Source organism: Anser cygnoides, chromosome 18 (assembly GCF_040182565.1).
Source record: "Anser cygnoides isolate HZ-2024a breed goose chromosome 18, Taihu_goose_T2T_genome, whole genome shotgun sequence".
Taxonomy (NCBI): Eukaryota; Metazoa; Chordata; class Aves; order Anseriformes; family Anatidae; genus Anser; species Anser cygnoides.
In genome coordinates, this window is record NC_089890.1 from 7,673,648 (window position 1) to 7,696,109 (window position 22,462).

At 59.2% G+C, this 22,462-nt stretch overlaps 1 protein-coding gene across 6 annotated transcripts in view; it reads right to left on the reverse strand.

Moving 5' to 3' along the window:
* Nucleotides 1–22,462, reverse strand: part of SMG6 (SMG6 nonsense mediated mRNA decay factor) — a 109,016-nt gene that overhangs the window by 39,864 nt on the left and 46,690 nt on the right. For all 6 annotated transcript variants that reach the window (XM_066979835.1, XM_066979834.1, XM_048068006.2 and 3 more), the window contains 3 exons: nucleotides 17,482–17,598; nucleotides 16,796–16,964; nucleotides 7,768–7,969 (listed from right to left, as the gene is read on the reverse strand). In XM_066979835.1, the coding sequence (XP_066835936.1) occupies nucleotides 7,768–7,969; nucleotides 16,796–16,964; nucleotides 17,482–17,598 (488 nt within the window). The remainder of the gene's footprint in view (nucleotides 1–7,767; nucleotides 7,970–16,795; nucleotides 16,965–17,481; nucleotides 17,599–22,462) is intronic.

A 22,462-nucleotide genomic window follows, 5' to 3' on the forward strand; every position in this document is an offset into this window, starting at 1 on the left:
AAACACGAGGGCAGTCCTGGCGGGGCCCACGGGGAAGCTCGCTTGGGCTTAACAATAGGCTCGGTGACCTGGACAAAGAAAAACTCTGCTGATAAAGCTGCAGATTAGCCACTGGCTCCCGCTCTCCCCATCTTCGAAGGGCACAATTCACCGACACAGAATACTCAGGCTGCTCGGTCACCTGGCAAGCACCGCGCGTTTAACACAGCCAAAACCCAACGTGATGCCTCCAGGAGCAGAGGCTGCGGGCTGCAGGTGGGAGCCACACACCGAGGCTGGGCAGCTACAGCTTCGGGGCACCGTGAGAAAGGCTCACGGGACCCCCAACGCGCCCGCAGGTCTCTCGCTGCACCTATTTGCCTTACGGAAGGAGAACGAGAGCAAGGGGGCTTGGGACACATCCTCGTACGGGGTCAGGGCAGCAGCAGAAGGTGCCCAACCTACGGCACCGTTCGATTAGTGGAAACCGAAACGAAACAACCTCAGAGCGGAAACGACGCACGCGTCCGAGAGCGACTGAAACCAGCTCCTGCGGCAGCTCGATGGGTTCTCGGCCTCCCGAAACCGAGGCCTGGTGCTTTCTGCAAGAGCTGCTCCTGTTCCCTCGGCCAGTTCCCCGTGGTCGCCCGAGGGAGAAGAGGCAGAGATGCTCGGCCAGCAGCTGGGGGCTCTGGGGGCTCTCCTGCTGCCAGCCAGCACCCGGGGCTCTCCGGCGCTGGCTTCCCCGCTCCCAGGGCCGCCGCACGCCACCGTGGGGCTTTCTCTTTGAATTCGGGCTTTCTGACCTGCCCGTTCTCCCCAGGAGCTCCTCGGCGTTCAAAGCACCTCGCTGACAGACAGGCAGGTGTGCCGGTGACAGCGGCCACCTCCCCGAAGCCGGCAGGGGGAGAGCGGCCCCCCAGCCGCAGCCCCAGGCAGGGCACGGGGGAGTACTGCGAGCCCAGCTGCGACATTTCCTTTCACCTCTACCTGTACAGCTGTTTCCTACAGGGCTGCAGCCCTCGAGTGAGATGCGTGAGGCTTCTGTAGGTGCTTGGGAACAAGACGGAACAGAAAACCGCTTCACACCTGGCCCCGAAATTACAGCACGCTGGAGCGGGGCCAGCATCAGCTGGCAGAGTACCAGTTGCAATGGACATCAATTACGGGGCCTGTCATCCTCAGACTGCAGGCTTTGCTTTTTGCAATCTGCATCGCTCCCTAAGCCTTCAGCAGCACCAGCGCTGGAGTTTTCCAGATGGGATCATTTCCCTCAGATTCCACTCGCTAGATTTATTGCAGCCTTGTTTTTTGTTGTTTTTTTGTTTTTTTTTTAAACCCCCCCCCCCCCCCCTTTAAGAGCCTGAACTATTATTCCACATTGCACATTTCTCCAGGGCTGTATTCAGTGTCCTCGCGCTTGTTTGCAGCGCGTTCCCTTCACCTTCAGCTGGGGAAAGACAGCTTTAAAAAACAGGCTCAAAACTCTTGCTGCTTAAAGAGCGATCAGCAAGCGAGCCCCAGCGCCAAGTGACCGGATCATGCCCTGCACAGCTGCAGATGCAGCAGCAGTCACCGGGGCAGCACTTTTCTATAAAGGCACATTTAAAAAACCAATCACCAGCACAACAGGCACCGAAACACCCTCCACTGCCACCCCGGCTCGGTGACAAGGACGCTGCTCGGCATCCTCAAGGATGCGGCTCCAGGAAATGCCAGGGACGGACGAGGAGTTCAAGCAGGTGACATTCCTGGCGGCACCGAACCCGGCCTCTCCTCCATCACCCCTTCCAACGCGGCCCCTAATTTAGCCTAATTGCCCTTTACAATCCAAAGGCAGCACGCGCGCAAGGGAAAGCGGAGGCCGGGATGGAGCTCAGATACCGCTCGCGGTGTGAATGTCTCTGACCGTGCTGCCTCGGGGCTGCTCGCCTGGGAGCCGAGGCAGGCAGGAGTGGAAGGAGCTGTTCAAGGATGACTCCTCCTCGGATTCTCCTGCTCGGGGCTCCGGTCTCTGCTCACGGTTTCCCTTTTCCTCTCTGGACCAAGCTCCGGGCTGGAAGCTGTCGCTCTCATGGGCTGAGCGCGTTCTCCTGCCAGCTGGAGGGGAGATGCTCGGAGGCTATGGAATGGGAATATGGAAAGGATGCCGAGCAAACAGCCACATTTGCTCGCTGGGGTTTTCTCTCAGCTTATGAGGAGTTTGTGCTCCGAGTCCTGGTCTTGCTGCCTCTCCTCTTGCCTTGCAGAAAGCCCTCCAAAAACCGTCGCAGAGCAGCCACTCTGACATGCATTGCATCCCTGGCATCCCAGGAGGCGCTCAGCCTCGGAAAGGACAAACCTCCCGGTTTTCAGAGGCAGGACAGAGCCCAGCCGCCCCGATAGCTGCTCGCTCTGGACTTTTAAACCTGGGGCTCCCTTTCCAAGAAGCCTCAGACGTTACTACACATTGCCAAGAGATATCTTAAAGTCTTAAGAAGACTGAAATACTGTATAAGTAAGTGAGTAACAAGACAGGGCTAATTTTAGGCCAAGCCTACTATGAGAGGATCCTAAACAGCTAACTCAAAGGCTGTTAGCTCACCAAACGGTGGGGGAACTGGAGCGAAGGCAAAACGTGGACCATCCACCTGGGCTGGAGGGAACAGGGGAAAGAGATTTGTGTTTTCCGAGGAGAGGAAAGCTTGGCTTTGGGGCCATCTGCACCGACGGGTGAGTAGTGCAAAGAGCAGGAGGCAAGAACTCGTGCAACAAGAACCACACCACGCGTGGAAAGCTGACCGGCTCGCCCTGGAGCTGCCCAGGACCCAGCGCCCAGGGCTGATACAGCACGATACCGCCCGCTTTTTTTCAGAGCCTCCCAATCCAGGGCTTTGGTTTGCCCGCTGAGACGAGGCAGGGCTCGGGCTAGCAGGGCGGTGAGTGTCTGAGACAGCCCACTCCACACACAAGCGTGCACACGAGGGGGAAAAAAAAAAAAAAAAGGGTCTTTCTGTTTCAGAGGAGGGAACCACAGTGACTAGCCCTATAAGCATATGTATTAATCATGCACCGTCTGGTTTTAATCCACACACTGCTGATCCTGCGTCTCACTGTATTGTTATCAGGGGAAGGAGTATTTCTCCTCAATCTTATTCACCAGCCAAAAGCCTGAAAATGCAAAAAACACATTTGTGAAGTGCCTTCCCAAGGACCCTGGGCCCCGGACCTGGTGAGCTGGGGCTGCTGCCTTTTTATTGGCGTTTAAAAACCTTTTATTAACGTGTGTCAGGGCTGGGGGAGGAGAGAGAGGCTCGGATTTCAGGACCCCCCATGCAGAGAGGTTTATTGTGGGAAGGGACATTAACACTTTCTCCTCCGTGTCTCCCTGGCTGGGACACGTGGCAGTGCGTGCCCTGCAGGGTGCGGGGGTGCCTGTGGGCCGGGCAGGTCTCAGGTGGGGATGCCAAGCCCAGGTGGAGCTTGCAGGGATGCACACAAGGAGCACTGACAACAAGGACGAGGACCTCCCTGCTCTGCAGCCCTCTTCCAGCCTCGCCACCAGCTCCACGGGGCAGGATGCTCGTGAGACACCAGCAGGAGAGCTGAGGAAAGCAGGACGTGCCCCAGCTCCCCAGGAACGTGCCAGTTAGGGCAGAAAAACAGACCCCCCGCGCATCTCAGATGCACCACCAGCAGGATTTGCTTTAACCTCGACGCAACCCGAGTGTTTTCCATTAAGAGCCCCCTTCAGCAGCACCACGCACCGCCTGGTCAACCCCCAGTCGTCACCTTCCCTCTCCCTGCAGCCTCACTCAGCCCCGCCGCCGCTCCCTGCTCTCACCCCGGGTCCGACGCTGGCTGAGCCGGAGGTCTTTTACCCCGGGCTCCCATCCCTGGCAGCGTTTCCTTCGGCTGCGAGGGCTGCAGACGGTCTGACAGCCCAGGCACCAGGCTGCATAGTTTGCCGTTGACTGGTACGTTCGGTGGTGTTCCATCACACAAGCTGCAGTGGCTATCTGCCCAACATACGCCCAGGAAAACATCACCAAGTTATGTTCACCCCGGAGCCAGCTTTTGTTGGTTACAGCTTCAATGACAGTGCAGGAGACGATGGGAAGCTCGAAGCATCACACTGGCTCCAGCAGGAATCCTGACACACAGCTTCATGGCAACGAACGGAGTCAGAACATTTTCACTCAAAATAAGAGCCAGGCCAAACGCTCAGAAACTTGCTGAGAAACTCTGGCTGAATTCTGCACTCCATCTGCTAAATGGGTCACGGAAAACAAAAAGAAGGGGGAAGCGCAGTGTTTGTCCTTTAGAGCTCACAAAACAACCATCCTCTTGGTGGAGCCAATAACCCAACACCATTTTAAGCCCAATGCACTCCAGCTTTGCCTTTAAACAGATTCCCTTCCCCTGAATTTTTCCAAAATCCATTAAGAAACTATAGTTTAAAAGCACGGGGTAACCATTTGGAGCATCAGCACGCAAGGTGAGATATTACCCTTGCTGCAGAGAGTGGACGGGCTCTTCTCAGCCATGCAAGTGATAGGAAAGGCATCACAGCGAGCTTCCCAGAGCCACTCTGGTGCACCGAAATCCTCCCCCCAGCTCACGAGAAATTCACAGGGTGCGGTACAAAGAGCAGTGCATAGTCTGCGTGCCTCCAGCAAAGACCTGCCGTGAACATAGGGTTGAAAACTGAGCCAAGCCTGAGACTGGGCGCAGAAGAATAACTTGCTAAACAGCAGGGAAAAATCAATATGGAAAAGAGAGCTCTTGCTGCACAGAAACGCCAGTTCTCACCTCTTGCAGCCCGGTCAGCCAGCAGCCAACAAGGAGCACACAAGTGGGAAGGTTCCTGCAACACGACTGGATGTGGTGTGTGCCGGACGGAGCTGTGCCACCGCAGCGCCTGCTTGGGGACACAGCTCGCCCCGTGCCACCGTGCTCAGCACGGACACAGCGTCCCTCCGCCGCCAGCAGCACAGGTGACTCTGCTGGGGAGTCAGATTTGTTGGGCTCTGCGCACCGAAAGGAGGGCAGGGAGCGGAATGGGGGACTAGGGACTGCACTTAAGGATCCTCTGGTTGAGCTGAATTGGGGTTTTCTTTGTAGGAAAAGTGTATGTTGCTCACAGTCACCCGTGAAAGGCGTACTGGTTCACGCCCCAGCCATACCTTCCCGATTCGTTCTGCGCTGCCTTCCACAGCACGCCACTTCTGCACTGGCAAATAATTCACTTCGCTAACACGGCAGAAAGAGAAGATTTGTGGAGCACGGCCGTCATCTGACTGTAATCACCCAGCTGCTGCCACTCTGGGCCCTTCCCGCGGTATTACTGAATCACACAGAACGGGGCAGGGAGGTCCGGAGAGGTCACTTTGTCTCCTTTTCCAAGGCAGTTCGCTCCACCCAAGCTGTACCTAAGAGAGCCGCCCAGCCTGCTTTTAAAAGTCTCTTAATGCTGAAGAGATTCTGCAGAACCACTAAGGAGCCCGCTTTCGAGTGCTTAACTACCCTCAGGTATGAAGCCTTTCCTCGAGCCTAATCTTAATCTATTTTGCTGCAATTTATGCCCATTCCTTCCTACGTTTTTCAGCATGGAGCTGGAGGACAGCTTGTTCTCCTCCTCCTCTCCACGACAGCTTTTTCTGTAGCTGCAAGCTGCCTGCGTTTTCCCCGAATTTCCTCTAGCCTAAAACGCCCCAGCTCTTCCAGTTCCTTCTTGGAAGTCGAGCATCTGAGTTCTCTCTCCCACCGGTCCCCCTTCGTCCCCTCTGATGCCCCTTTGCAGAGTGACTACGCACAGCTGCTGGTCACCAGCCGGATTCCCAGTAAAAACAGTCAGTACTGGACCGAGAAAGGCCCCCACCGAACCTGCCGCTTCTGCTCAGCACGTCCTGGTGGTGCTGGTGGCCTCCTCTCCGCCCGGGTGTGATGTGCGTGGCGCTCAGGCAGCGACCGGCACACAGCGCCACGCACCGAGCGCGCAGAGGGGCTCCAGGACTCGCACAAACAGGAGCTGACACCCCGGCGTGCTGGGTGGGATCGCCGCCCCAAGGTCAGCTACGTTCAAACCAAACACGACCCGCTGGGGAGGCGAAAAAAAAAAAAAAAAAAGAGCGTAGGGGGGGCACGGACGGGACATCCAAGCCTGGCTCCTTCTCTCTGGGATGTGCGGAGGGAAGGCAGGGCTGAGCTGGCACCAGCACACCCGATAACCCTGCAGGGTGGCTGCTGCTGCGCCGCCACGGACAGCAGCTCGCAGCGGTGCTGCTGCACGGCGTCTGCGTTCAGCACTAGGGTCACAGCGAGCCAAGAGGGTGACAAAGCAGCTCTGCAGCCCAGGTGCGGCTGTAGGACAAAGGTGCTTCCCCTCTTTCGCGCACGTGAGTGCAAGTGCCTGGCAGGGCAGGTAGATGGCACTCCGAATAAACCGGTGTGTGGTTAGAGGAGCCAGGCACGCAGGGAATAACGGCCCCCTCTGGCATGTTTAGGGCACCAGCCCACATTACAGGGCACCAGCCCACATTACAGGGCACCGGGACCACGTTATGGGGCACCAGACCAGGCTCAGTGCTGGGGAAGGGGTCCCTGCGCGGGGCGCTGGGAAAGGGACCGTCCCCAGCAGAACCCCTCCACGGCCAGCAGCACACACCTGGCAAACGTGCGTGCCTGGGGCACGTTTGTCTATTTTAACCCCTTCAAACAGAGCCTTGAAAATCCTTTTTTTACGCACAGACTCCCTGGACTAAAGTGCTTCCCTGAACTGGGAGAGCTTCCAGCTGTACTGGGTCCCCCCTGCCCTGCCCCGGGCAGCGCTGTGAGCAGGGGCAGGGCGGACAGAGAAGCGAAAGAGAAATCCGCACCTCCCGGGTCCCCGTGTGACAAAGGTCCCCAATTTCTCACAGTCATTTCAGGAAAACGCCAAGAAGAAGTGGCACAGGGGAAGGCGCCGCTGCCCCCGTCACACGCAGGCTCTCCGCGGAGCCCGGTCCCCGCAGCTCCACTTCTCCTCCTGGCGCAGCGCCTGCCCCGCTCAGCACCACTGGTGCTGCTGCGGTTCTGCCTCCGAGCAGGAAACTGTGGAGAGCCGCTCTCATCCTGCCGTGCCTCCGAGGGCGTGCAAAACAAATGCCATTGTGCCTCCTCCATCCCCCCATCAGGTTCAGGCACGTTATCCGAAGGCAGCCCCCGGGTCCCTTCTGGCCAGGTGGTGGCAGGGAGCAGACCCAAAACCCCACATCAACAAGGGAACTGATTTCATTATTCTAAAAACAAACAGCCCAAGGAAAGTTCAGGCTAGAATGGGCTCCTAGAGCAAAGAAAGGAAAATAGAGAGCGGGGCAGTGGGGAATGCTTCATATTCCTAAAAGCCTTTTGTACGTTAACACATGGTGTCTGCTTCTCTCTAGTCACCTATTTATCACTCTCCTCTTTAGAGAAGGAAAAAAGTCCTGGCTGCCTTCCTAAGGCAGAGTTTTGTGGCCGGGGGGAGGGGGAGGGTGCTTTAAGCATGATGCAAACCATTTGGAGTGCACCGAGAGCACTGCCAACACAAGCTGCACTATTTAAACAAGTGAGGAAATGATCGTATATACAACATGCCAGCGAGCACACACACACCAGAGGAAGTCGAGAGGGGTTTTCATGACACAGAGCTGGATGTCAGCGGCTGAAAGGTCGATATTTTCCCTTAACACCCTTCTCAATGACTTAATCGTGTTCCGTTTGCACAGAAAACTTCCCAAGAATAAAAGTCTGGAGGAATCGAGGGGGGATGTTTGGCCTACTGCTGACCTTGTCCGAGGTCCTCTCCACGTAGCAGGGCTCCTGGGGGGCGACCAGCAGGGGAACGAAGCCCGAGAGCAGCCGATCCTCTTCCAGGCTGAGCAGGGCAAGGTCGTCATCTGGGTCCTTGTACAGGGGCACCTCCGACTGATTCACCGTGGTCAGTACGTTGCAGAAGTCAGCCAGCGTCGCCCACACATCTACTGAGACCCTGGGAGAACGAGGAGAGACGTGAGCAATTCGGGGCTGGAATGCGTTGGGAGTTGCCTGCAACGCTGCAGCGAATACCAGAGAGGTGAGATGAGGCAACGCACGCCACCCCGCGCCCCGCGCCGCTGCCGACGTGCCCCGCGGGGAGGGCTCCGGACACAGCTGCACTGGCACCGAACCCGGGAGGGCTTTTAACCCTCACTGCCAGCCAGCCGGAGCCGACCCCGAGCCTCCCAGCTCCCCGGATGGGGAACGGCTCCGGGCAGGATCCGGCCCCGGCCCGCCGCCCTGCCCGCCGCGGGGCCAGCGCGCGCACCCGCGGGGAGCCCCTGGCAGCCCCGGCAGGAACCCGGCTCGTTCCAGATGGGAGAAACGCTGCTCGTTGCTCAATCTCCAGGCAGGCTGGGAAGAGAGGACCTGTTTCCTGCGCTGCTGCGGGGGTGAAGGCAGCGCCCAGGGGGCTGCAGCCCAGCCCAGGCACCCTCTCCTTCGCCCGGCTCTACCTGTTGCCATCGTGTGCCGCAGCCACGCGCTGAAGCACAGGCATTTTTTAGCTGAATCTCAGTCTTGTGGGGCTAGCCCCTGTTTTACTTCTGGCCACGGCTTCGGCACTGGTGGGTGACCTGCACAGCCGCCTCCAGCACCTCACCTGCCTCGGTGGCACCCACGTGCAGGGAGAGGGGCACCAGCACGAGGCCACGGGCAGCCCTGGAGCGCTCTGTGCACATCCCCATCACACATCCCCATGTCTGTGCACATCCCCATGGCACAGCCCCGTGTCTGTGCACATCCCCAGAGCACATCCCCGTGTCTGTGCACATCCCCACGGCACATCCCCGTGTCTGTGCACATCCCCATGGCACATCCCCGGGTCTGTGCACATCCCCATGGCACATCCCCGTGTCTGTGCACATCCCCATCACACATCCCCCTGTGTGTCTGTGCACATCCCCATGGCACATCCCCGTGTCTGTGCACATCCCCATCACACATCCCCGGGTCTGTGCACGTCCCCAGGGCACAACCCCATGTCTGTGCACATCCCCATGGCACAGCCCCGTGTCTGTGCACATCCCCATGGCACATCCCCATGCCTGTGCACATCCCCATCACACATGCCCGTAACACAGACAACGAGCACATCCCAGGATGGCCCCGAGCACAGAAGAATCATGCAACAAGCACAGGGCACTGCAGCCAGCCGGGCTGCCTCGTACCACACCGCTCACTCCTACTTTTAAAACCACTTATGTAGGGGTTTTTTTAGCCTATAAACTGGAAAGAAAGCAGGGAAGAGAGGAAACAGGCTGATCTGCTCCTGGTGTCCGCGAGGAGCTGCCCCTTTGCCCCACGGCTCTGGAGCACGGCGGAGCAGCCAGCAGCACCCGGGGGTGCAGCAGTGACCAGGGCGGCCCGAGGCAGCCGCGGGCTGGAGAGAGGCCCCCTGCTCTTTGAACTGCTCCAGGTGGACAGAGTCTGCGCTCGGTTATTTACGGGAATCAATGTACCAGGAAAGCGCACTGAAATGAAACATCTTGTTTTCAAGAGCGTCCTGGGAGCCAGGCAGAACGAGCGGCCATTAATCAAAGCCCGGCACGTAATCAGCACACATGTAACGCAGAGTCGCCCACGTCCCGAAGCCAGCCCCGGCCAGCACGCTGCAGAGGAGAAGAGGTCCTTCAAAGCCCTCTGCGCACAGACACCGGGAGCTGGGTTCATTCACAAAGCTCCATCGCTTGGCTCAGCCAGGTCTGGCTGTCAGAAATGTTTAAATATGGAAAAAAATAAACAGTTGCAACACGTTTTTTTTTTTTTTTTTTTCTTTTTTTTTTTTTTTTTTTAGGAGGGATCTGTCCGAGGCCCTTTGTGATGTAATGGGAAACGCTGCGTTTGTGCTACCAGCTGGAAAATAAACAGAGCTGCGAGGGTTAAAAGGAACTGAACTTTCCACGACCCCTATCTGCAAAAGAAGAAAATAATAAGAGGAATGATCCACTGCCCCACAGCCCTGATAGTTTATCCTCCGGCCCGGGCTGCAGAGACAAGCACCGGATGCGATAGGGCTGCTCTGGGCCACCTCCAAGGCGAGCTCTGCCCAGGGGAGATGCGCAGGGGCAAGGAGGCTCAGCCGTCCCTCGGCGCCCTGCTGGCAGCGGGGCCGTGCAGCCTGAGCCCGGTCACATCGCGCCAAAGGGGCCCCGAAGGAGCCGCCGAGGCTTCGGGCAGCGCTGGGAGGGAGGGATGGGGAAGAAGGAGCGGCGCCAGGGACGGGCAGCGGTGCTGGGGATGCTCCCAGGTGGCTAAGGGAGCCAGGTGCACGGGGCCGGGATGGAGGAGAAAGGAAAGAAAGGAGTTGAAGGAACTGGGGCTGCAGGCAGGGATGGGGAGAAGCAGCGAGGGAGGGAGGCTGAGGGCGGCAGCAGGATGCGGGGCAGGGCAGGGACCCAGAACTGGGGACGCTTCAGGGCCACGGGTGGTGGCGGGGTGAAGGAACGGCACAAGTAAGGCTCAGGGAGCCCTCTCCTGCCACGGGGCTCGGCGCTGGCCACGTGAGCTGCCGCTGCCAGCCCGCAGCCCCCTCGGGCGGCCCCAGCCCCCTGAGCGTGAGAGCGGTCCCTGTCACTTTATCCTCTTCATCCCCGGCTCCCTGCAGCCCCGCGGTGCCTCGCCACATCTGTCATTTGCACTGGACGTGTTAGGTTTCCACCCTGGGCTTCCTTCAGTCAAACCGCAGGCTGCGTGCGCCGGCTCCTCGGGTAGCGAGTTCCTGCTGCTGCCAGCCCCGAGCAGCTCGGCCGCAGCACTCGGGGGCCGGGCAGCACCCTGGCACGTGCAGCGTCCCGCAGAGCCTTCAAAAAGCCAACATCGCAGGAGGCGTTGGCCTTTCTGCTCTGTTTTTCTCCTATGATTTGGAAGTAACAGAGAGAGCGGGTCCAACAATTTTCTACCTTCCCTTTTGGAGCGGTTCCCCCTCCGCAGCGCACCTCCCGGCACCGCCACGACCACCTCCTGGCTGCCACCCACCGGCGAGGGCTCCCGGTGGGTCTCCTGCTCCTGCTGCAGGTCACCCAGCCCCGGGCAGCCCGGCCAGGAGCCTTTTCCCTGCTGCCCCTTCCTAGGACACCGCGGCCACGGCCAGGCACTTCTGGCTTATGTCACCCAGCCGAGCCCCCGCAGGCCCCGCTGCCTGGAAGGGCTCCGTCTGCGCGGTGCCACGGCCTCGGCGTCCCTCCATGGAGGGAGGTGCCGAATTTCTGACACCGAGCCCAGGCACGCAGCTCCCAGGTACACGGCCGGGGCTCCCAGAGCTTTTAACCGAGGAAGCGAGAAGGGGGTGAGCGCGAGGTCTTTCCTCCGAACGGGGGGTTCGCTCGCTTCCCCGCGGACACATTTCCATTTGCTTATTCCACCAGGAGGGGGAAAAAAAAATAAGAGTTAATTTCTTTTTTATTGCCTCAGGATTCCAGGTTTAATGTAGCTGTCAGTGCGAGCGCAGCCCAGCTGCAGGCCGACAGGACGCAGCCCGAGGACGAGGGGAGCCACACAAGTGCGCGGCCGAGCGCAGGGGACGCAGGGTGGCCGCGCTGACACGGCGTGGGGACAGCTCCCGCCCGGGATAACGGGGGGCATTTGGGGCCGTGGGACACGCACGGAGGTGGGGAGGAGCAGAGGGCGCTGGGGAGATGCACACGGGGGCACGGAGCGAGCCCAGATCCCTGGTGGCCGGGGCTGGTGCTGCGCAGCCCGCGCGCGAGCCACCATCTTCGCTGGGGGAGCGGGCCGCCTGGTGATTAATATCAAGTACAATGACCCCATGTTACAAGCCTGCGGGGGCCTGTGGAGGTGGCCATTTCCTGTGTAATACCAGCTTGTTTAAACACTAACATTCAAAACTCCACAGCTGCAGAACAAACCCGGAAAGAGCGGAGCGAAAGAAGCCCTGCATTGTGTTCCCGAGCCGCCGAGAGCCACGCTGCCGCGCAGATGGCAAACGACTTGGGCTGGCGCGCTCCCGGCGCTCCGCAAGGAGCCAGCCCCAGCGCCGTGCACGGTGCTCCGCGTCCCGCTCCCAGGTTTCCTCTTTCCCACCCCTCTGGCCCGGCCCAGGGGAAGCCGGAGGAAAAGCAGCTCCGCTGGGAAGGACAAAAGGGGGTTCGGGGCGGGAGCTCGTCCCAAAAGTGGTCACCACCCGTGCCCCGCACTTGGATGCGGGGACAGCTTTTGTGGGTGGAGATGGGGCAGGGTCTGAGCCCCTCTGCCCCACAGTGCCAATGATTTTGCCCCTCTCTGCCCTACACCCGGTCCCTTTGGTCACTCGGGTGCCCCACAAACCCATCCCTCCCCCAGGAAGCTGCCCGCAGAGCCGCAGGGACTCTCTCCTCGCCCAAACGCACGCCGTCTCCCCCCAGCCAGCCTCTGCTTCAAGGCAGAGCCCTTCTCCGAGGAGCCTTTTGGCTCCTACTTCACTCGACTTCACCTTCGTTCTCGGCCAGGTTTACACTACCGAGACACCTCCGAATCCTTGCTTTGATGTCTTGATAGGGAAACTCTGGTGGCCAGCATTACTAACAAGGCTCAAGTCTGCGAAAGGGATTTTCCATTTCGTCTCCCGCAAACTCCAGCAAGCTCTTGGCACCCCCGCCTCCGGCTCTGTCCATCTCCCCCAGCGGGAGCTGCCATCTCGGTGACACTTCTGCACAAGACCGATGTGATGAGAGAGATCTGGCAGATCTCTCCGGGAAGGTAAGCTCTAGAATGTGCTCAGAGCTTTTGGATTTAATTTCGTACTCGGTTTAAATTAACCATTTTTAAATGCTTGCAGACAGGCTCCACAAACCGAGAGGCCCTTCGCTCCAGCGTGGAAGGAGTGCGGATTCTCCGGGGCCGGCCTCGTGGCAGGTTATCTGCCGAGCCACTGGCTTCCCCATCGATTCCTGCCTTTCGTTTAGTTCCAACAGGTTCACTACAGCAACAAAACAGAGCCAGGAGCAGCTCTGCTCTTCGGTGCCCAGCCTTTGCCTGTCTCAGCTCCTCAGCCGCACGTCTCAAGAGGACAGGGATTCACAGCAGCCTCCTTGGAGGCTCACTTTTCACCCCGGCTGCTGCTCGTCTCTGTGCCTTAGGAAACGCACTGCTCCCCGCTCCTCCAGACTCCTTTATTTCACCTCCCACCCCTGCACGGCACGCACGGGGCCAGCAGGTCTGCAAGATGCACGCTGATGCACTGCTGCACCAACGGCTCCTGTTCGGACCCCGGTGCGATGCTTGCTGTGTAAGCGTGCTCCAAGGGAAACGCTTTTTAAGACACTGAACCGACAGCTGCGTGCAGCCAGAGGAGCTGGGAGACCTGCAAGCAGCCTGCTCCAGACAAACAACCCCAAAACACAGGGCCCTGCTGCTCCGAGGCAGAGATGTCCATGCTCGGGTTTAGCTCCTGATCCTGAAAACCCAGAGAGAAGAGCACCACGGAAAACCCGCCGAGCCTCTCCTCTCCGAAAGAGGCAGAGGAGGAAGGAAGCACTCTGCCTCCCAACCGCACTCAGTAGCCCAAGACCTCTCCGTGGCCTTGTAGCCTAAACCCATTTCCCCATTTCCCAGGGCATCCCCTGAGCCCCAGCCATTATCCGGGTGGGGCCGAGAGCAGGATCCACGTGCCGGGGCAGGGAGAGTGGTTTGGGGAGAGGTGCAGCTTCTCCCAGCTCGGGAGGGGATGCCTGCCCGGCGCTGGGCTCACTCCCACCTCCCTGCCAAGGCAAGGACCCCAAAACAAAGCCTTCCCGAGCACCCTTTCCTGCCCCGCAAAGCCCACTCCCACGTGGCTCAGCACCGCGTTCCGGCGGCGCTCACCCCTCGCACCTTCCCCTCCGTCTCTGTCCAACGGGGAAAGCAGCGAGCGGAGGAATTCAGTGCGCCTTTTTTTTTTTTTATTGTAAGGACTCAAATCCAGCAGTGTGATAAATGCATCCGAGCTACAATTAGGAAGATATATAGCATCAGAATGCGAAGGTCTGGGCAGCGTGGTGAAACGCGGGCTCTCCAGAGCCCCAGCTATGTTTCCCATTATGTAACCCTGGTCATGGGCAGACAGCCAGACTCCAAATGAAAAAGAGACTCTGGCTTGGCACCGTTTCTATTTTCCTATCCTCATTCGGGGTCAGCGCAGTGTCATACAGCTGCAGAGAAAGCTCCGGGGATTAAACCTGGGAAAGACTCCAAGACCAGGACCCGGGTTCAAGTACCAGCTGAAAGCAATAAACCAACTGCCACAGCTGGGCTGAGTTTAGGCGTTCTCAAAGTCCCCCAGCTCTCCCGCTTACCGAGAACCGGCGATCACGAACATGGCGAGCGCAGCACGAGCGGAGGCCTCGGGATGTTGAGCCCCAGCAGCCCAGGCCCTGGCGGAGGCTTGACAAGCTGCCCCGCTGGCCCCGAGCCCAGGCCGTCATTCTGGCAGCGCCGCTGGCCCCGGACGAGCTGCACTTTGATGCAAGCTCTGGGCCAGGCCTTTTGCTCCTGGTGGGCTGCCAGGTGGGTACGGGGCCTGTTTTTTTCCAGAAGCTTTAGCACATTCGTGGCATCCTTGCAGGGTGCTTCTGTGCTTAAGTGGTGCTTTTTTTTTTTTTTTTTAAACTGTCCCTTTTCTGCGCCCACGTCACCCTGAGGGGCACCGAAAGCCGCGGCAGCAGAGCTCTGGGAGGTTTCAGTGCCTCCCACCAGCTTCTCCCTTGGCACTGGTGCAGGAACGGACCTGGGTGGCGCAGCCCCCTCCTGGGAGGCAGGAACACGTGTACAGTAACACAGGCCCCTTACTCACAGCTCTGCAGCTTGGCTTCTGTGCTTGCTCCTTGCGTGCTCGCCCTGCCCACGAGCCTTGGCTTCCTCCGGCAGGCCTGCTGCTCTGCCCTCCGTTTTACTTCTGAACTTTCTGAAGCTGTTCCTATCTGAACCCTTCAGCTTGGCGGCTCCACCTGGTTACTGAGCAGCCCCAGGCCAGGCAGCAGGCGTGTGGCAAGAGAGACCCGAAATACTGAGTGCTCCCCTGCTCCTTTCCTACCTCCAGGGAAAGCACAGCAAGCCCCAGGTCACAACCAAGGGCTGGTTCCCTGCTGTTCCCCACCACCTGCACCTCCAGGGAAGCTCAGCTACTGCTGTCCTGCTGTCCCAGCCCCCCAGCACCTGGGAACACAACGCTGGGCCAGCACAAAAGGCCTGGGTGAAAGAGCAGCAGGTCTCCTCGCCATGGGCAGGGCACGCTGCTGGAAAGCCCAAGGGCCAGGGTGCAAGGAGCTGGGAGCCAACCCCTGGAAGGCTGCCCTGCCCTAAAAGTAAGGGACCGGAGGGGCTGCTCAGCCACCCTACACGCAAGATGTGGGAGCAGCTGGGCCTCTGCGACGATACAAAGACCCTGGGCAAGCCAGGACCTTGCGGAGCAGAGCCCCCAGCCCATGCCCACAGCTCCCCACGTCGACACGCCGCGGGGGAGGCCGTGCCCGAAGCCTCCTCCTGCCTCGACGGGCGAGCGGGAGCCTGCACCTGCTCCAGCAGCCCGGGGGGACGCAGCCTCGCGCCCCACCGCCGAGGCCCTCGCCCGCAGCCCGCGGCAGGGGGGGGAGGCAGCCGGTCCCTGGAAGGCGCCGAGCGCTGGCTGCGCGAGCCCGATCAGAAATTCCATCTCGAGGCTGCCCGTCGCCAAGGGCTCGGCAGCTCCCTGCGCAGGCAGCGCGAGGGGAAGGGGGGGATTGGTGCCGAGAGGCGCACGTGACGGATCCCAGTTTGAGTTCCTGCCCAAAGATGGGCAGCAGTTCACATGAGCAGGCAGCGGTCCCACACCGAGCAGCCGACAAACAGAAAACAGACTCCATCTCCACAAAATGAGGCCCAGAACTTCCTGTGTGAGATTTCCATTTCCTCAGCCAAATGAAAAAGAACTGGAGTAGAGGCAATAAACTCGGAGAGCAGGACTGGACCTGACGCACGGAGCGGGGACCCATTAATGGTTAAGCCACTTTGCTGGATTACTCTTAATGCGCCTTCCCATCACCCTGGGTTCTGGCTCCTTTGGATTAACAATAAGACGTGATTTCAGGCTCTGGATCCGGAGTACCGGAGGCAGATGGAAAATCCTGCGGGAAAGCAGCTACGGAGCATGCTCAGACACAGTTTCGCATACTCCATACTTGGCCCCTTCGCTCGGTTTTCTGTCCAAAAATATGCAAATTGCCTAGTCCGCATTATGGACTAATGGGCTGGAATCGGCCAGTTTAGAAAATTAACTCTTTTTTGTGTGGCAGGGGGTAGAGCCGAGCCGTTTCTGAAGCAGAAGGGAGGTGAGTTTTGGAGCTCTGGGACAGGTAAGCTGCTCCAGGCCAGCCCAGCCTCACCGAGGTTTGCCTGTTTCAGCCAGGAAAAAGGCAGTAAAACGCTCGTGCTGCAAACGGCCTCCCCTCTTCCCACAGGGGACGGGCTAGCAGGGCGCCTAACGGGGACGTATCCCAACCAGAGCACGCAGCCTAAGCGCCAGGTAAAAATCTCGGCCATCTCCTAGCACCCAGAAGCAAAGGACACCTGCCAGACCCCCTCATCGCCACCTCGCCCCCCAACACTCTCAGCATCCAGAGCTGGACGCCTGTCCTCACCGAGGGAGTCACTGTGTCACCAAGGGTGACAAGCCCCCACCAGGCATCCCTGCACACCGAGCCTCTCCTGGGAGGGAGCCGTGCTCGTGTCGGTGTCACGTCCAGAAGCAAGCGTGAGCGAGGGGAAAAGGGGGCACAAGGGGCTCAGGGGGGAAGCAGACACCACGAGACAGAGCAGAGGATGCACGTACTGTTTGGGGAGCTCCAGAGAGGTGGGAGGAGGATTCCAGGTGTCCGGGTGGCCAAGCATCCAGTCCGACCAGACCTTCACGCTGGGGAGCAGCTCCTTCAGGTCCTGGGGCAAGGCAGAGACCTTGATGTCATCCTCCTCATCCTCCTGCTCCACCTCCTGTGGCTGGACTGCAAACACAAGATGTGAGAGCTGAGGCAGCCTGCTGCAGCCAGGAGCCAGACTCAGGCAGTCTCTCCATCACAGATAGGAACAGGGAATGAACAACACATCCCAGCATCCCTGAAGGTGCAAGGGAACAGCGAGGGCGAAGACAGAGCTGTTCTCCCTGAGTGGACTGGCCTAGGGGGCGAGCTGGGACGCCTGCAATGTCTTTTACTGAAGGCAGCAGGGTGTCAGTGTGATGGTAACAGAGGTGTGGGATCACCTGAGATCCTGAGATCCCAGTTTGGGGCATTTCCCTATAGCTGGCAGAAAGCATACCCTGTGTCTGTCCCTTTCTTCCAAAGGTTTCTGCCTGCACACCCGGTGTGTCTTCCTGCTGGTAATCCAGCCCTAAGCAGGGCAGAGATTGGGATGCTGGGGGAGAAACCCAGAGCCCCAGCAGAGAGGAAGGAGCATACAAGAAGCAGGGAACGAGGTCCCAAACCCCACCAGGCTGCCTCAGGGCCTGCCACAGCCCCTTACCTTGCACCCACTCCCGCAGCAGGTCGGTGCAGCGCCTCACCAGGAGGGAGAACATGGAGAGCCCCAGGGCCGTGGCCTGTTCCTGGATGACAGAGCGGCAGTCCTCGGAGAGGCACTCTGCGGGACAGAGAGAGAGCTCAGACACCCCTCCTCGCTTCACCTTCACCGCCACATAGTACAGGATGAGCAGCTCCTCCGCTCACACCTTCCTTGGTCCCGACCGCTCCACGTACAGGGGAAAAAAAACGTGGTTATTGGGGCAGCTCTGGCAAAGAGGCTCGGGTCGCACTGCCCACGTCGTGCCCCGAGGTGCTGAGGGCTACCAGCACAGAAGCTGCTGCTCAGAGCCGAGGCCTTCCCCTGAACCAGGAGGATATATTTAAGTGTTAAGAGGGTAATTAGCTGCCTGTTTGATCTCCCTCCCTGCTGGAGCTGTAACCTCAGCAGCTGAGGAGGGGGCTCCTCCCATCAGTTCAGCAGTCACACAACAGCTTGTCAAGAGAGCTTAATTGAAGCAGTTACTCAAGGAGATGCCACACGACCACAGCTCCTCCAAACAGAGCCGCCTCGGAGTGAGAGCAAATCCCCTCGGCACATCTACACCCAGCCAGAAACCACTTCTGAGGCTGCTGCGAGCGGCGGGGCGCTGGCTCGAGGGAGCTGCCTGGAGCTGGGCGTGGGTCGCGTTTAGCGAGGCCCGGAGCACCGCCGGCGTGCCAGGCTGCCCACGCCGGGCCAGAAGGGAGATTTTTGAGCCTCGCGGGCAGCCCCTGCCCTCCGAATCCTCTCTGCCCCCGCTTCGCATCCTCTCCCGAGATGCGGGGGAGCTGCTGGGACGCGCTGCGGGGAGGAGCGGAGCTGCAGTGCAGGGGGACGGGAGGCACCCGCGCTGCCCGAGGGCCTCCTGCCAGCCCCTGCTGCTTGCTCGGTGCAGGCTGCAGCACCTTGCTGGCTCGCATGTCACCCGCTGCTGGCTTTGTCACCCACTGCCGGCTCCGTCACCCGCTGCCGACCAGGGTTCCCACCTCTCACCCTGCAGGCAGGGCCGCTACAAGCCAAGGAAGCTTTTCAAGGTTTTCGTACAGCAACCACAATCGTGCAGGGATTGTATGTCGACTGCAAACCGGTGCCCGTGCAAGCAAAGTCCCAGAGCTGGGATGGGGAGAAAGCCCCCAGCAGAGCCCGGCTCCCAGGCACCGCCGCCGCCGAGATGAGCACCAGCGGTGCGCAGGTAACAGGGTTCAGGACTCTGAGAGAAGGGCAGGAGGATTAAAGCACGAAGGGCAGGAGGATTAAAGCACGGCACCGACCGCGTTCCAGCTGGCGCTAGCAAAACGCCTGAGGCCCGGAGAACAAACACGGGGTTTTAAGTGTAAATTATTTCAGAGCAGTGGGGTGGGGAGGGTTAAAAACCACTAGAAAAAGAAAAAGCACCTAGAAAACACAGGTAAAAAGGGGAGGATCAGCTGCAGACTTCATTTGGCCGGCTCTCAGAGCAGGCAGCGAGCTCAGCACCTGGCAGGGAGACCACCAAGGATGGCACCGGGAGCCCCCGGCAGCCCAACGAGGGTGCTGTGCTCCTCGGGCCGGGGCTGAGCCGGTGCCGCTGAGCGCCGGTAGGAAGTGCCGTGCCGCGGGGCTGTCAGCTTTTGGAGGAAACATAAAACTGGAGATGTGACCACTCTGGGACAGTAAATCTCTTTCATGAAGCCTTTCCCACAATTAAGAGTGTTAGTCCCAGCGCTCTGGCCACGGTCCAGCTCAAGAAATTGCAGTCGCCTTCCCCGCGCTCCCTCCTCCCGTCACGGTGATGCCGGACTCTCCGCTTCTTCGCCAGGCACGGGGCAAGACCACGGCCACCGCGCTGCCGCCTGAGCGCCGCCAGGTCCCCAGGGCACAGCGTGGGTGCTGTGCTGCCAGGAAAGGCCCAGGCATTTCGGCAGGCACCGCTGTGCTTTGGGCAGGCAGCGCCCCGGGGACTGCGGGCACCGTGCTCCGGGTGACTCGCCGTCCCCCCCAAAGTGCCCTCCAGCTCAGCCACCTTGTCATCCCGTCCCTAAATCAAACAGCTCTGCTGGTCCTGGAAGTTCACTCCCCGGCCAGGCTTGCGAGGCTCATTTCACGGAGGCTCGTGCAGCCCAGGAGCCTCCCCGAGTCCTCGCAGGGCAGGGAAAGGCCCAGGTGAGAGCACGGTGGGTGCTGCTCACCCCCTCCGGACGCGCACCAGCGCTGCAGCTCCCAGCCCTGCCAGCAAAGGCTCCGAAGAGCTTAATTCTAGGACAAAAGAGGAGAGCCCCATAAATCAGGAGACACTTTCTGTGCCTTTTCACCACTTGTCTCGGGAGGCAGGGAGTCGCAGCGCGCGCTGAGCCGGGAGCCGGGAGCGAGGGCTCCCGACCGTGCGACAAGGGGGCTGGGGGGGGCGGCAGACCCCGAACACCCCCGGCTGCCCGTGCAACAGAAATCGCTCAGGGTGAGGGGATGAGCAGAGGGCAGAGCACTCGTGAAACAGTTTGTTTTTTTTGCTGAATGGGGTGTCGGAGCGATGGCTCCCTGCTTTGGAGCCCAGAAAGCATCGTTACCTCTGAGCTGGTCTGTGCTGCTCGTAAGGCACGATGCATTAGGACGTCAACTTGATGAAATGAGATGTTCTCGGAGGCTTTTGTGGTGCTGAGGTGACTCCTGTCCCTGCAGCCAAACAGCACCAGCACAGCCCGGGGGCATCAGCTGCCAGAGAACCAAGTGTAGGCACAGAGATCCTGACTGCTCCGGGCAGGGCACAGCCTGTGACTGCCGGATCTGCTTCCCCAGTTGCCCCAGGATGGTGGCAATGAGGCTGTGCCGCGCCACCAGCAGCCCCAGCAGTGACCCCGTGCAGGAAATCACCGAGCACAGCACCAGGAGTCTCAGCAGGGGCCAATTCCCCCTCCACCTTCCCCCCTGCAGCCAGGCGAACGCTCCCGTTCGGCATCCAACAGCCCCTGCCACCAGGTCACACCGAGATTAGAAAAACACCCGTGGCCACGCTGCAGTCCCAGCAGGGAGCTGAGCTCCCAAACCCCACCTCCTGGGAGCCTTCTCGAGCTGGACCCGACTCTCCCTCACCTGCAGCACTACGTCAGCTGTGCCAGCAAAACCCTGAAGCACGTGCAGGGCGAGAAGGGAGCAGGCAGCGTTTTAGAGCAGGACCATCACTGAACACTCGGCAGCCCGAAGCAGCAGCCTGGTATATCTGCGTTATCGCACACTTCCCAGGCTGAATTTATAAAGATCTGTTTTCTTGCACCAGAAAAATAAGTTACAGCCCTGCAGCCTGCTGCACGTCCACCACGGACGGGAGGGCTCCAGGTGCTGGACGGGGCAGCGGGACCTGAGCTCTGACAGCCGCGCAGGCGGGGTTTCTAGCAGCCTGCCTGACACCAGCCACTCGTAAGACCCTTTTTTTTTTTTCCACTTGGCTCAAACTCTAACTATCGGAGCTGAAGTTTCCATGCTGGGTGCCTGTCTCAGCCTGAATTCGTCCGGAAATCTTTAGCCCAAACGGTTGGGCTACTTGTGAGAACGAGGCTAGGAAACAAGATAGTGGCTTACCCCTGTTAGAAAAAAAAAACGCTTACAACCTTTTCCTTGAGCTCATCTAGCAACTGCAAATCCTGGAAAGGGGATCTGCGATTTTGCTGCAGAATAACCTTTTTAACAGAGAGTTTTCCTGTCCTACTAGAAATCTGTCCACGCTTGGCCGGGCTATAAACATCTGAAACACAGCAGTTTTTCCATATTCAATAGGAATTAATTTCGGCAGCTAAAACCTTCTAAGATTTCACCTCCCCGAGCATGCTCCATCTTCCTACTTCGCTTACATCCAACCACCCTCACACCTGACCTGCGTTACGCGCAGCAGAGCAGCTGCCCTGCTCCTGTCCAGCACAGGGGGACCTCCGAAAAACCATCCTCGTACTGCTGATGGCTGTGAGCTGGGGATTCCTCTAAGAAGGACACAGCTCCTCTAATCGACACCCAGGCTGTCTGCTCTGAAGCAGAGCCCAGGAGCGAGAGGAAGGAGAGGGGACGGGACAGAAAAACTGGGAGCTGATGAGCATCAGGCTGCAAGCACGGAGAAGAAAACGACGGGGAAAAGGGCCAGGCTGTTTTTTTCTGAAGATCGCCAAAACCCCCTGAACTGCAGAAGAGTCCTCCTGTTCCTCTGCACGTAGGAAAGATGTTTTGTTTTTCTCCAGCTGGGTACCGGTCTGCACGAAGAGCGGTGTTTTGCTACCAGGAGGCAGTTTCCTTTGCAGGGAGCCCGCAGAGCAGAGCAGATGAGGCAGCGCAGCTGCGGCAGCGCCCTCTGCGAGCGCCTACCTGGGCTCTTGGCTCTCGGCTGCGAGCTTTGCTCCGGCTCAGCCGGCAGCAGGATCCGACCCAGGCTCTCTGCAGCCATAAATCTACCTGCTTCGCAGGGGGAAGGGTGCGGGGAGAGGGGGGAGAGAGGCAGAGAGAGCGGGGATTTTTGTAACGGGGAGAAATTTGCGTTTCTCTGAGAACATTATATTCATGGAAAACATAAACCAACTGTCGTCAAAGTCGTCTGAGCTCAGGAAATGGAGCGGCCGGGAGAAGGCTGCCATGTGGCCGGATGTTATGTATTTCTAATTAGTGCTATACATCTTTCAGCAGCGAGTGTCCTTTTGCTGGGAAACACAACGCGCTGCCCTTGTTATTGTAACTGTCAGAGAGTGCTTAAACAGATAATCTCCAGGAAAAGTGATAAACACATCCCCTCTCCCACTAGGGTGTACAAAACAGCAGTGCCAAACCTCTATTAGGGCAACGCGACCAGCCGCAGGAAATGGGAATGGGAAAAGCACAGGCGATGCGAGGGGCAGCCGCGGCCGAGGAAGGGGATTTGCAGGAGGAAGCTTCTCACAGCCACTCGAGTGCCATGTGCAGAAGGAAATCCTGCGGGGGACGATCAGGGCAG